The sequence below is a fragment of the Oncorhynchus clarkii genome, chromosome 16 (assembly GCF_045791955.1).
Source record: "Oncorhynchus clarkii lewisi isolate Uvic-CL-2024 chromosome 16, UVic_Ocla_1.0, whole genome shotgun sequence".
Classification (NCBI taxonomy): Eukaryota; Metazoa; Chordata; class Actinopteri; order Salmoniformes; family Salmonidae; genus Oncorhynchus; species Oncorhynchus clarkii.
The window spans coordinates 16,832,740-16,848,241 of record NC_092162.1 but is presented as its reverse complement, the minus strand read 5'-3'; the positions used below and the strand labels follow the sequence as shown (position 1 = coordinate 16,848,241).

Genomic DNA, 15,502 nt, shown 5'->3' with positions numbered 1-15,502 from the left:
CACACACACATACACACCAGTGTAAGGCCCCAATTCTCCCATAAAGGCTCTAGATTGAGAGAATCACCCATACCACAGACAATTAACCCGCAAAGCCACAGTCAATTTGCTTGTTTAAATAGCCCTAACCATTACGAGGTGTGTCCAAGCACTGCCAACCCAAAACTAAACATTGGATTTGAGCAAGCTGCAGGTTTACCAGCCAATATATAAAATAACGCCTTTAAACTGGTGCACGGAGAAACTTTAGCTCTTCTATAAATACCTGAACACATATAACATTTAAAACATGTCTCATCCATAAACCTAGAGTTTCTAGACTAGGGACCTTATAGACACTGTAGGTTTGGGATAGCATGTTACAAGGGTGTAGCAATGGTTTTACTGTGGAGAACTAAGTACTAATGGTTCAATGTGGAGAGAGGGAGTGAGTGAGAAGGAGAGACAGAGAGAGTGAGAAGTATGTGTGTGAAATGTATATGTGCTTGCGTGTTGGCCACAGCAGTGACATAATGTGTCTCTCTGGCGCTGTGGTGTGTGTGTGTGTGTGTTTTTTAAAGCTCAGCAAATGTGATGACGCAATGACATCACACCATAACAGAAATGTCCTATCAACTTATATACTCCCAAAATAGCCTACAACACAGCCCATCAGAAATGCACAGCGATACAAATCACATGTGGCTCTGGGCACAGCAGTGCTAATTTAATGGGACTCAAATGCCAGGCATTAGAAGAATGCTGAGAGCATTCCTGAACCACACCTACTACCAAGATAACACATGTCTAGCCTGAAGTCATATGATTAACCTAACAGATGAATATAGTACTTCACCTCTAACACTTTAATAGAAACAGGTCTGGTATGGAGTACCAGTAAATAAATAGTAGGGGTATGCCGTACTGGTAAAACATGTGGACATATCACAATAATTAAAACAAAGATTCTATTTGTCATTACCGCATGTCAGTCGCATGAAAAATGAGCAAATAGACTTGAGAACTTGTGGAATACACTCCAAAATGTGGTGTGACTGGAATGAAAGTGACCAATACTGTCCAGGAACAGTACCGTTATTTTAGAAGCATGGGAACTGGTTAATAACGTTATTTTATGTTCCAGGCATTTTTTTTTACTCCCAGAACAAAACGCAACAAAGCACCTATGCAAAGCCCCCACTCTTGTCACCCAGAAACGTATTCCATTGTCTGCCTGCAAGCTGAAAATCTTTGCCTGTGCGTGTTTAAACTACCTGCCCCCGAACCATAGGTTACTGATGTCACGTTGAAGCTTTATTCAGAATATATATTTTTTTAATTAGCTTGAGAATAACTAATTAACTTTTTCAATGCTAGTTAAGGATATCATAGGCCTAGTTTTCACGTTGGATTGATTAACTACAGAAAGGTAAAACGCGTTTTTAATTCTGGTGCCACTCTGCACACAAAAGCTTGCTAGCTCAAGCTTGTTAATAAATAGCTAGCTCAAATGACATTCAACGTTTCTCCATAGAAGCCGCTCCTCCTAGGTATAATTCTGTGGACCTAATCCATATAATGCATGTCATAACAAATGCCCGGTGCTTCAAGCCTCCTCAAACCCACTTGTCTGTCCATCAAGCACGTAAACAACTAGCTTGCCTGCTGTATACGCACTGATTGGTGAAGTAATTTAATGAACAGGCTCAAACAAACAATGACGTCCCCTGGCACGAAAGAAATAATACAGCTATAATGCATAATTATGTCTGAACCATCCTCTTATCACTCATAATTATGTAGGGAGACTGGAAAAACACCCCAGATAGTGTCTAGTGGTGAATTTTCCCTCTTATCACTCATAATTATGTAGGGAGACTGGGAAAACACCCCAGATAGTGTCTAGTGGTGAATTTTCCCTTTAATATACATTTTCTACAGTATGTAATGCATTTTGTTAGCACTTGCTGTAAGTCGCTCTGGACAAGAATGTATGCTAGTAAATAAGTTACATTTAACAGTAGCTAACAAGCCATAGACTACCCAGCCACTTGGAATCAAAATCACCGGCCAAATCAAAAAGCTCCAGTCCACTCCAACTCCAGCCCTGTGTCCTGCAGAGGACCCATTATATTATGTCTAACCTATTTGATTGAAGGTCAAGATGGAAAGAGCCCCTCTGCAAATTGAATTGCTTGAGTGATGATGAGGTTGTTTGAGGGCATTGGTTACAATGGATTGTTGACCCTTACTTTTGTGTACCAGTTCCCCCCCCTGTAATGCCAGTCTGGTCACCCAACCTAGCTTCAAACCTCAGTTTGCTAATAGAGTGGTTTAAAAGACAGTAAATGCATGATCTTTGACCTATTTTAACAAGCGGCTTAGACAGGGTTAACATACTTTGGTTTACCGTCTTTAACCCCAGAATGACTTTGTCAACCTTTGAAACCTAGACAGGTTCATTTTGCAGTTGGTTTGAGTTAGTTCACTACAGAGCTGTAGAATGTGGCATGTTTTCAGTTGAAATTCGTTTGTTTTTCTGTTCTGTCAAGATATAACTATTTCTCAATTCTGAAACATAAACACAGCTGTCCTTGAACAACTGAAACTCAGCTTTAGTTAGGCTGAGGAAAATGTATATACTGTAATCAAAGCATTATTGTATTATTCCAATTTTAGGTAATTACCTGACTCTCGGGCGCATAATCCTGACAGTCACGCCATCCATAAGCTTTGTATAGATTGTGCGTCCTTAATTATATAAAATAAGACAAAGCCTTATGTTATTTTACATTTCAGCCTTTTCTCAACTCACAATGAAATGGGATGGACTAAGGTTAAGAGTTTAAGCCAGATGTGTCTTTTAGAGAGCCTCATAGAATCCCATCTGCTAGTGGTGCATGTAAACCAACCACATGTTCTGCAAATGACCATGAGCTTTGTATCTCTAAGTGGATTTTCTTTAGCGCTCTAAGAAGTTGTTTACTACACATCTCATCTTCCTCAATTATGTCAACAATTTTTTTATTTATTATTATATTTTTTTTTTTAACTATTCAGTCGTAATGTCTGCTATATCTAATTTCACACTTTTGTTGGATGTGCTTAATTCATGGCATCTTACTAGCAACCAAATGAACACACTCTCATGGCATAACAAAGGACTTAACTCAAGTTTCTTGACTTGTGTCCCTGTGTCCCCTGTCCTGTCCCCTAGCCGGAGGACATAGGTCAGTCTCCGGTGGCCCCCACGTCGGACGGAGACAAGGTGGACCTGGAGGCCTTCAGTGAGTTTACCAAGATTATCACCCCTGCCATCACCCGCGTCGTCGACTTTGCCAAAAAACTGCCCATGTTCTCGGAGGTAAAGCCCTGTGTGTGTGTGGGCGTGGAATGTAAGCCCCCTCAGCACACTATATGAATCACAGCACATCTAAGGAATATACACACCACAATGACATGCAATAGGAACTTTGAGGGAATATTGGCACCTTGACTACACTACGTTTATGCATGTAGAAAGGGCATGTTGAAATATGTATAATGTGCATGATGTACATTTTCTCTGACGACACCCTGAGGAACAAGGTCACAGGGCAAACAAAATGGCTGAATGGGTAAACGTAGACTGCTGCTGATATAACATTATTTTACATACACTACACACGAAGCCTACACCACTGCAGCTGGAAAGTATGTCGACTTATGTAAATGTCCTTTGAAATTCCAATCGAAGAATGGAAAAGGGCCTTCAAGTTAATGTTGTTTACATTCCTTAACCGTCTCTCTTGCCCTCCCTTTCTCCTCCTTTCTCTCTCTGAACTGAACATGACATGAACAGGCTGCTGCCAGATCTTACCCATCCTATTCGCTATCAATGCACGCTCCCCACACACACAAACACAGTCTTGCGCGGCTAACCTTGTGGGGACATACAATTAATTCCCATTCAAAATCCTATTTTCCTTAACTCTAACCTTAACCCCAAAACCTAACCTTACCCCCAAACCTAACCCTAAAACTAACCCTAGCTCCTAACCATAAACCTAATTATAACCCTAACACTAATTCTAACCTTAACCCTAAACCCCTTTAGAAATAGCATTTGACCTTTTGGGGACCAACAAAATGTCCCCAGTTGGTGAAATTGTTGTTTGTTTACTATTCTTGTGGGGACTTCTGACTTCAAACCTAACTCCTAAACCTAACCCTTTACCATAACCTTAATTCTAACCCTAATTTTAATCTTAACCTCACCCCTAAGCATAAAATAGCCTTTTTAGTAAAAGTAGTAAAACCAAACAGACACACACACACCTCTGTGCTATCTTACTATTTGATGAAAATCTAGGTATTTATATTGGTGTACAATTCAGTCTATTACTGTGATCGACCAATAAACTCTGCTGTTACTCTCACGTCTTTTCCCTCCTCCCTCTCTCCTCTCCTCTGTCCAGCTGCCTTGTGAGGACCAGATCATCCTATTGAAAGGCTGCTGTATGGAGATCATGTCGCTGCGCGCCGCCGTGCGCTACGACCCAGAGAGTGAGACGTTGACCCTTAGCGGCGAGATGGCAGTCAAGCGGGAGCAGTTGAAGAACGGCGGCCTGGGCGTGGTGTCGGACGCCATCTTCGACCTGGGCAAGAGCCTGGCACAGTTCAACCTGGACGACACGGAGGTGGCGCTGCTGCAGGCCGTGCTGCTCATGAGCTCAGGTGAGGACGGGGTCAAGGGTCAATGGCAAGAGGTCAACTGAGGTCATTCAGGTCAGAGGATTCAGGCCGAGTTCCAAATCCACCCCCTAGCCACTACTACCTAGGCACTTTGTGTGGATCTGAAGGAACTATAAGTAAGTATAAATAAAATCTGCTGTACTATTAGCTGAAAACAACTTGGCCTACATCTTTCTCTCTGATAGGCTAGGTGGAATTTTACCCTCTCCGTTTACTGACCCTTTTTTTCCCTCCCTCCCGTTGCCCCCGGCCACAGACCGCTCAGGCCTGACGAACATTGACAAGATCGAGAAATGCCAGGAGACCTACCTGCTGGCGTTTGAACACTACATCAACTACCGCAAGCACAACATTCCCCACTTCTGGCCCAAGCTGCTGATGAAGGTGACGGACCTGCGCATGATCGGGGCGTGCCACGCCAGCCGCTTCCTCCACATGAAGGTGGAGTGTCCGACGGAACTTTTCCCCCCTCTCTTCCTAGAGGTCTTCGAGGACCAGGAAGTGTGAGTGGCACCCCCGGAGGAAGTAGTGGAGCGACTTGAGGCATCTTGGGAAAGGAAGGGATGTTTTTCTGAAGCTGGGAAGGATTTTGGCAGGACTTGTGTTTTTCCGACATTTACGTGGTAAACAACAAACAACGCAACCAGCAGCAGGAGTCAAACAAACAGGATTTAATTTTTTTTGACCAACCACCTCTTCATACCTGTTTTTGGGAATCAGTTTGGCGGCCCTCCCTGTCTGAGCACGGTGTTTTATCCAGTGGGAGTTCCAGCCCTTTGCCAAGGCCAACACACACAGACACACACACTCTGGCTCCCCTCTCAGAGCCCTATTGGAGGCACCTCAGTTGTCACACATTGCCACTAGATGGTGTTTTTTGCAGGTTTGCACCTGTTTGAATTTATGGCAACCATCTTTTAAAACCGGTCAGTTAATTATACTCCCCGAATTAGTGTAAGACAATGATTCAGGAGATACGTCACTGACAACACACCCGGACACACACAGAGGTACTGAGTGTGCCATATAACTCCTACCGTAGAGCAAAGCTACTAGTACCTACAATCACGGCTGAACACAACTGAGCCATTTTCAGACTGGACCGTGAGCATGTTTTTAACCAAGTCAGGTGCTGTATTATAAGGCTACTCCAGTTGTCTGAAATGTGTAAATGTGTAAAACTACAGACCACGGCTCCGTATCTACCTTTGGTTCTGTCATTAGGCAAGCGCCTGTGACTGGCACTCTCTCAAACCCACACACACACTGGGCAGACCTGCCTTGTCATTGCCTGTGCTTCTGGTGCCAACAGTAGACCCTCTCATGAATGACAATTGAGCCCTTTTCTCTCCAAGGAAGGTCATAACAGTGAACAAAAGAGAGAAAGAAGGAGAAGCGCCACTGGCAGGAGTTCTCAGAGGAGGGAGGGGGGGGGGGGAGTAGGGGAGAGAGGGAAAATATAGATTTAATAGCTGGCAAGCAGATTCAGTGCTTGGAGACTGAACAGCATCCTGAAACACACACACACACACACACCCCTACCCTCAGAAACTCAAAGCCTTATTTACTGTATATACTGCTGTGCTGTAGCCCTGACCTGCAGGGTAAGTAAGTCTGAATCCGCGCCTGTGTGACTCAGCTCAGTATGGCCCCTTCAGGCTTCCATACTCAGTCGTCGTTACTGTAGGGGTCACTGAGAAAGGGCAAGGCCAATGACGGCTGCCATTTACCTCAAAGTGGGCACACCCTCAAGGCTGGGGCGCCGCCAGGCTCTACCTCACCTCTGGACACAGGGCAGCTGCCCCCAGCCTCCTCCCACACACACACACACACACACTTTTAAGGATACTCAACAAACACACATAGGCACGTGTGAACTCGTAGGCACACATACATTAAGACAAATCATACAAACACAGGATACACAATGTCAGTGTTATCACTCAGACAAAAGGAAATACCACTGAAGACAGGAGGGCCTGCCTTTCCCTATGGTCACTTATCTCTTTTTCGGGGGAGGGGAGGATGGTAACCATTATGTTCAGCTTTTCTCTTTTTTGTTATGTGGGACCAAGTTTCTCAATTTGGAATTTGGAATCACTCTCTTTTTTTCTTCTGTTGAAACTGAAGCAAATCAATCACGTGACGGAGTACAATGGACAGTCCAGCTGTCACCCTGGAAGAGGAGCGATACACCGTGAGGAAGCGTAGAACCCCAAGGTGGCCAGGCCAGGCCACTGGCTGTGTTTACCACTGTTTTTGAGGGGAAAAAAGTTCAAATACAACATATTTTTATTGAATGCCAAGCAGTAGTTTTTGAACGAGTGAACGAGGCGGAGGGAGGGAGGGAGGGATGAATGGACGGATGCGTTTCAGCACCCCGCGAGCATGTGGATGAACGCCTGAAGACGCGGAGCGACGGGCGGGTTCGGGATGGCAGGTACTCATAGCAGATGGCCAAGCGTCGCTGCCTCGACCTCAACCGCCGTAGGAGGAGTCCAAACTCAACCTCAACCGCTGGAGGAGGAGTCAACCAAGAAATCCACTGTAAGCAGACCTCAGACCGCTCTGGTGGAGCAGCCAGAATCCCCTTCCACAGTGCCCCACCCTCCCACTCCACTAGTCTCCCCACCCCTGGCCCAAGCAATGCTGGTTTGGGTTTTGCACTACTGCAGTGGTCCAAACCCCTCTCCCCACCCTCATCAGCAACTACACAACCTAGCCCCAACTCATCTGTCAGTCATGAACCTTCCTCTGGGAGTCCTGGCCTACTCTAATGGAGGCCCACTGGGACGGGGCTCCCAACCAACCCAGTCACATTGTCAGTATTAAATCAACAGCCTTCCTCCGACCGTCACCCACTGGGCAGGAGATGTCCCTGGACACCAAACAGAATCTAGGCCTCTCCCTTGTGAGACAAGGATAACCATAGCAGCTCACTTAGGGTGGCGTCGCCAAATGAATGTGAACAGCGAAGCAGCAGTGGGAGCGAGTGAACGAGAGAGTAGGAGAGAGCGAAGGGAGCGGGACAGAGAGACTTCCTTCATCTGGCATGGGTTAGAGGGGGATCGTCGCCCGTTGTCGAAGCACCGTTTGTGAACTTGGAGAAGGGGGAGATGGCAGTATATCAGATGGTCTCCCCCTTCACTTCCGCATTGTAACATTTAATCCCCCCCCCCCTCATTTCCACAAATACCCCCTTCAGCTTTCCATAAGGAGAGGCACCAACTTTCAAATGGAGACGATCGGCAAGAGAAACAGAATCGGCACTCAATGGATTAAATTCCAAGCTTCTTTGAAAAAGAATCAATAACAGAAAAAAAGTTATCGCAATAGTGATGTCCTTCATTCTCGTGAGCCGATTGGGTATGTGTGTGACAATAGGGGTTGAAATGCTGCTTTACCTTCTGAGGATTTTTTTTTTTTGGGGGGGGGATATGATTATGAACCCAGAAAAGCGAAATGAGGAAAAAGATGACTTTAAAAAGACTCCTGAACAAAAGTTCAACGTTTGGAGAATAAGCAGTTTCTTTCTCTCTACATTTTATCTCAATGTTATTTTTTGTTGATGTTTGTTTATGACGCTTAGACTGCTCTGTGTAAAACGGGAAAAAAAGAACAGCCGTAGTCACTTTTTGACGATGCGTGCAGTGTAACGTAGACAGAAATGTCACTTATTTTTCACATCACCTATAGTTTGTGTTGACTTCTCTGTTGTCTGTGTATTTGTCAGATTGTCCGTCCCTTTTATCAAGAGGAATTTACAACAAACAAAAACAGGAATATTTTCTTTTTATATATATTTTGTTTCCTTTTTTTTATGAAAGACGACTTTGAAAAAAAAAACACAAACAGGAAAAATAATGCAACCCCAAAAAAAATCGTACAAAAAAATGAAACACAATCTTCTCATACCTCACACAACACAAAACTCAAATGAACTTGGGAGGAGTGATGATTCACGGGCGCATGTGGAAGTGCGCAAAACGATATGTGCTTGTGGCCCGTGCGCATATGCAGTGATTACAGAAGACTTACCCTCAAGCCTTAGCGCTTGCTACCTTTTAAATTGGTTCTAGGAGGATCGTGGATAGGATACCTAACATTAGTAAAGTCTTGCATCATCATCAGATGCTGAAATGGATTGCTGGCTGGCAGTTGGCCACTCCCAGATATTTCCATAACCATATATAGTGAAGCCAAATGTGAATGGCCCAGAGCTTGGGGGAAGTCTTTTGTAATGGCTGAGTGCTCTATGGTATTGAATGTAGCTGACAGGACGGGGCTGGATTTGAGCCCGGCACCCGCAACCTCACTTCCGCTCACCAGCAGAACGGATGGTGGTGTCACATCGATGTTACACACAAACAAACTGAGAATATTGCCCATCTGCAAGGTGCAATACTTTTTCACCCCCCCCCCCCCAAAAAAAACTATGTTTCTGTTTGATTTTTATTTTGTTTGATCTTGGCCATAACCAAGGACGTAAATACAGAAAATGAAATATGAAAAACCAGTATATGTAAAATCATATGCAACACTCACAAACTGGATGTTGAGGCTTGAGCACTTCCTTGCCAGCGCCTGCATCCCGCCATCTTGTAAAGTAAGAAAAAAAAATGTGCAACGTATATTAATGCTTCATACATCTGTGTGTGTGCTTGTGTGTGCACTCTCACATGTCGACCCATATTCAAAATTACCCCATGACTTTATTAAACTGACCCTGTGCCTCTTGTTCTCAGAAAAGAGATAGCTAGCCATCCCTACAGTATGTCCTGGCAGCAAATCTTAATGCTTTCATGGCTACAATGTGTGTCTACCTACAACAGACTGGTCTCTTCATGGTTAATGATGAGAGTGGGTAGAGAGTGGGGGGGGGGTTAGTGACCTTAAACAGTGGTTCTCAACTGGTTTTGTCCAGGGACCCAAAATGAATCCGGTTGTCTCACTCGCGACCCAATATTTGCATCGCAAAAAATAATTGCCAACATACAATCTGGAAAACTATTATATGATGAGAACAACATCCCCCACCTCTTTCATTGTCAATAATACAATTTTGCTTATATTCTTGATGAAGAATGTTAATAAACCCACAAAATCAACCAAAATAGTGCTGCTAACAGCTCTATATTGAAGAAAACATTTTCAGAGATTAAATCATTTACACATTTAAATTCATTATCACACTTTCTACCTGGTTTAAGTCGTTTAAGCTCAGACTGGAGTATTTATTTAATTTTTATAAAAAAAACAGTTGAGAATCACTGATCTAAAGTCCTTAAATAACAAAGGGTAGGGGAAAGTCAAGACTTCACTAATATTTCCAATATATCAGCTTGCCTGGCTACTGCCCACTACATTCATTTAGGAAAGCCCATTAAATGGAATCCCCCAACACCCCTGTCCATTCATCAGCTGTCTTATCATGGTTCAGTCCAACAGGTTGACACATGGGAAGAGGGACAGGATTGTCTGTGATGTTTTGTTTTTTGGGGGCTTTGTTTGCTCCACCTTTACCAAATGTAGAGCTTTGTGAAGACAAAAAAAGAAACACAAGTAGCAAGATGTCTATGCAATTCCCCTCCAACCCCTCCAAAAGCGTGCTCCCTTTACTGGCGAGCCAGCCTGCCAGCCATGCTTATATTAAAGCGGTTTCAACCTTGTCTGGATTCCCCCAACTCAACTGCATGAATCCCAGTGATCCTTATTTGATCTGGGAGCAAAGACCCTTGCTACTCTGTGTGTGCCGAGGCTCAGGGCTTTCAAGTGAATGGACCCAGGTTTGACGGGATGCCCAAAGGCCTGGTCTTCACTCTCCAACCATGACCTAGCTCACCGGTTGGTGCCTGGGGACCAGCAAGCCCACTCGTTGAGATGGCAAAAGGACAAGTGGAGTTGGAAGGACACTGTTGATATCATAGAAGATTGGATAGAGTTGTGCTGTTGTAAACTGCTCCGGGATCTCTGTGCGTGCATGCGTGCGTGCGTACGTGCATGGCTGTATCTGTGTTACAGTATTTGTCTACACGATACAACACTCTCATGGTTCGGTGGATCAATTCAGTGCTACCTAACAAGGCCCATGCAGCCTCAGATGTGAATTGTGTCTTTGTATTTTTCATTTAGAAATTGGAGTGAAAAAATCCATCACTTGCATAGTTGAGCTTTAAAATATTGAATCTACCCAGTAAGCAAAATTTACGTTGAAGAGATGTCGAAAATACGTATTTTCCAGACGTTGAAGTAAGGTTAATTTTCCATTCTGAATGAAAGTTGAAAATATGTAACATTTATATAAATTATATAACAATAAATCAATTGAATATAGGAAAGAGGAGCCATCTGAAGATTGCAGCAAATAAGATTTATTATTTCCTCCACCGGTCACATGCGTTTATGTGAGCTTGATGTTCCAAGCATTCCAACCTACAGAATAAACCAGCACACCACCGTTACAGAAATATTATTTTCTTTCTATGACTGTGATATGTTGTTGTTTATCTACCTTAGTGGACTGTAAGTCTGCGGAATGACCAAAATGTACATGTTAAATTTAAAAACAGACACTTGCAAAGCATTTTGTGTGTTATTTGTAAATATAAAATCGAACCTTTATTTAATTAGGCAAGTAAGTTAAGAACAAATTCTTATTTGCAATGACGGCCTACCCCGGCCAAACCCGGACGACGCTGGGCCAATTGTGCACCGCCCTATGGGATTCCCGATAACGTCCGGATGTGATGCAGCCTGGATTCGACCCAGGGACTGCAGTGACGCCTCTTGCACTGAGATGCAGTGCCTTAGACCGCTGCACCACTCGGGAGCCCTAATGAGCTCCGCCCCCAAACAAGTACAAATTTGGTTGGTCCGGACCACACCTAATCTGAACAAATCATAGATGTCTAGGCTATGTTTCACAAGTTGGAACATAACAGTACATTACAGCACAGTTCAGTACAGTAGCTACAGTACAGTTTAATTCAGTACAGTAGAGTACAGTTTAGTTCAGTAGAGTATATTAGAGTAATGTAGGGTAAAATACATGATATTATACTGTACTATACTTTACTGTGCTGTACTCTACTGTACTAAACTATACTTTACCCTTCTTTACTTTAATGTACTCTACTGTATCGTACTGTACCTTTCTGTACTGTAATGTACTGTGCACTGCTGTACTGTGCTCTCCAAACTTGTGAATCATAGATGTCTTTGATTGACGTATATGTTTGGGCCAAATTAACGCCGGTCCGGACCAAATCTGAACCAATTATAGATGTCTGTTTGGGCCAAATAAAGGCCGGTCCAGACCAGACCAAATCTAAACGAAACATAAACGTCTATGATTGGTTCAGACTCGCTCTGGTCCGTGGATGTTAAAACCGCACCAAAAAAAGAGGTCAGAGGGTAAAGAAAAGTATAGTTCAGTACTCCAAAAGACGCCAGCGTAAGTCCGTGCTTAGTGGGTAGTGGCCAAATGAATGTACTTCAAGACATTATGGTGCTCAGTGGGAGGTGAGTTACGCACGTTGGTGAGATGCGAGTAACGTGCGATTGGCAGGATGACCTCTAACCTCTCCTCATGATGGTCAGACACCTGCAACTCACGAGACACAGGCGAATGCACTGATGAACGAGCCAAGTTACCACATAAACAAGACCGCTTTAACTGGCCGTGCACTGACATAGCAGCACGTACGTTGTTGAGATGCACTCTCAGCAGCCTAGATTCTAAAGGCTGTCTGGAGAATATTCTAGAAAAGTAGTCGTTGATTGTGTCAGCATGTAGACTTTAAATACACTGATTGTACCCGATAATGGCCAAATTGCGCTTCCATTTGAACTGTTACTTTGAACTAGTTGAACCATTATATAAGTGTTGGTGTAGCCTCGAAGCCACAGCTGTTGACAAAAAAAATGTTTAACCAATGTTTCTGGGTAAGCTTTTAATGAAGTGAAATATCTGAGTGAGTGGTGCTGGTCTTGTCAGACCCTATTAGGTTGTTAACCGTGAGACAATAGGAATTTGCATGATTAGTTTTAACATGCACCCACCCATGAGAGTGTTGGCTAGAACACAGTGACCCATTCTACACACACACACACACACACACAATCGCAGACACACACTTGTTTCCCGGACTGGATAAGAAAGCTATTGAAGGATTCTCTCAGGAAAAAATAACATTTTCTAAATAAATGATGATAAACATTAGATGAACCACCATTGTTAGCTCATCTTTTTTTGCTCTCTGGATGGAGAATGTCATGGTATGTATTGTTTGCGTTCTGTTCTCCTGCTCTTTGGTTTTGGATCGTTCCACGCAATCCCTTTGCTATTTTAAGTAGAAATTGTGCTCCAATATTGCATTTTTAAAAGCCTGTTATATTGAATTAAGTGCCCTTTAATATAGATCACATGGAGAATTAAATAAATCAGATTTTCCATATTAAAGTCTTGCTTGAGTGACAAAATTCTGCAAGATGTGAGCTGAACTCTCAATTCAATAACTATTCTGTATATATTATATATATATATATATATATATGAATAAATATTGAACATTAACAGTCAATTCATAGTGTAAAAGCAGGTCAGCTGGTTTTACTCTTTGCCATTTTCTGGTGATTCATGGTTGATTCAAGATTAATTTGTCAACCCTGTTACTTTATTTGGCACTTAATAGGCTTTGGCACTTTATGGTCATTTTTATTCAACCTTTTGAGATGGGATTTTTTTTAATGAAGTTGAACATGTGATCTTTATGACAGAAGGTAAACATTTTGTGAAATCCACCCCCCCCCCCCCCAAAAAAATGGTACACTTCTCAAAAGGCACCGAATTGGTGGAATGACCCTTTTCCATTTGATTTCCCCATATCCTTTCTCCTGCTGCAAAGAAATAGCACCAACGAGAGAATATTTATATGTGTGTTACTGTCTGTCTCTCTTTCAGTGTGGGTGGGTGGCTGAATGTGGGTGCATGTGTTCACGTGTTTGGTGATAAACACTGACAACACGGTGAGCACTCAGACAGGAGTTTTCTGTATTTGGGACAGTTCCTTGCCCCAAAACCAATTATGCCCTATGGTCCAGAAGGAACATGTCCCACCTTTGCTTACTACACACAGAAACACATGCAGTGTATAAAATGAATTGTAACCATCACAGACAGTGGATTCCTGCTTGATATTCTGGTGTATGAATTTACAGCTAAAGAGTAAGCAGCATTTCCCAGCTCCCCCACACAGTTGGCTAATGGTCTACATGAATGGCTTCCATCCAATATGGCAGCAATTCACCATCTGAGGAAAAGCTTTGCTCCTGTGTCATGACCTGTTCTATTGATGTGTGCTTAATGTCCAATACTTTGTGATCCATTGGAAGCGTGGTACGGCTCAAATTTGTTTGTGTTGGATGTGTGTACCACTGGGCACAGACATCAGTTCAACTTCTAGTTTTGATTTACATTTGGTGGAGTTGTCAAAGAACGTGAAATCAACCAACAAAATTCACCATGTCATTGGATTTGGGTTAAAAGTTGGGTGAAAAAATGACCAAATTCCTGTACGTTGATTCAACGTCATCACCGAATTTTGGGATTGAAATGATCTGAAAACAACTTTGATTCAACCAGTTTTTGTCCCAGCAGGTTGTGTGTGTATGTACGTTGTGAGTTGCGTGTGTCACTCTGTGTCTGTTTGGGTGTGCACGTGCCTCTGTGTGTGTTGTGGATGGTTGCCGTGCTGACCAAGCACGGACCTTCTTTGTTGTCCCCAACTCCCTAAGCATCTTTTGAGGCCGTGGTACAAGACAGGTTTCTGTAAAACAGAGCCTTGTCATAGACTTCCATTATTATTTTCCTTGAAGAATGTAGCCAAGAGTGTTCAATAAGCTGGGCGGAGAGGGTTGGGGGGGGCTTGGCTTGTACCTCGTGAGTGCAGAATGCGAGCAGGGTAATACTTAAGGGGCTCGGCTGAAATGACGTTCAGCTTGCAAGTGGAAAACAGACTGTTAATAGTGTTCCGCTTGTCTTGTTTTGGCCGCTAGGGGCATGGCAGGTGTTGAAACGGATGCCTTATTGATTGCGTTTTGTATTGCTGCTCTGTGACACTGTACTGCGGTATCTTGTATAGAGATTGATGATTGGTGTGGGCGTTCATTGGTTTGCTTTGAGAAAATGCAGGTAATAGAGTTGGGAACTTGGGAGAAATATGTTTTTCCAGCTTACGTTTTTGGAGAATAACCTTATGAGGATATCGTTACAGAGGATTAGAACTGACTAGACCCAACACCCACGTGAAGGCAACTCTGATGCAACAGAGGCAAGAAAAACTTGAGTTCAGAGGGATCTATTGAAAACCATATTATGACATTTTAATCCTGCCAATGATACAATGATAACTATACTACAGGAAAAGGAGTTTGTGTGTGTGTGTGTGTGTGTGTGTGTGTGTGTGTGTGTGTGTGTGTGTGTGTGTGTGTGTGTGTGTGTGTGTGTGTGTGTGTGTGTGTGTGTGTGTGTGTGTGTGTGTGTGTTTGGTCTAGAGAAAGAGGTTGGGCACGTACTTGTGTGCGACTTCATTTTGTGAAGCGCATTGACTTTTAAAAGTCATGACTGTCAGGTGTCTATCGGTAAACCCTCCTCTAGATGTGCTTGTATACAGTAGTGACCTATGGTCATTGAAAAGCACTATAACCCCTCTATGGCCCTTGGAGCTCCGCTCCTTGACCTGCGCTGTGACCTGGTCACTACCTCAGACATGGAGAGCTGTAAATATTA

General features: G+C 43.3%; 1 protein-coding gene across 2 annotated transcripts in view; it reads left to right on the top strand.

Annotated features, from left to right (window-relative positions):
* LOC139368051 (thyroid hormone receptor alpha-B-like) overlaps positions 1-8,594 on the top strand; it is a 149,157-nt gene extending 140,563 nt beyond the window's left edge. The window contains exons 9-11 of one of the 2 annotated variants that reach the window (XM_071106586.1): positions 3,197-3,343; positions 4,437-4,695; positions 4,970-8,594. In XM_071106586.1, coding sequence (XP_070962687.1) covers positions 3,197-3,343; positions 4,437-4,695; positions 4,970-5,220 — 657 coding nt within the window. In that variant the 3' untranslated portion in view covers positions 5,221-8,594. The remainder of the gene's footprint in view (positions 1-3,196; positions 3,344-4,436; positions 4,696-4,969) is intronic. The other variant, XM_071106585.1, reaches the window with a different exon arrangement.
* The last annotated feature ends 6,908 nt before the right edge of the window (positions 8,595-15,502 follow it).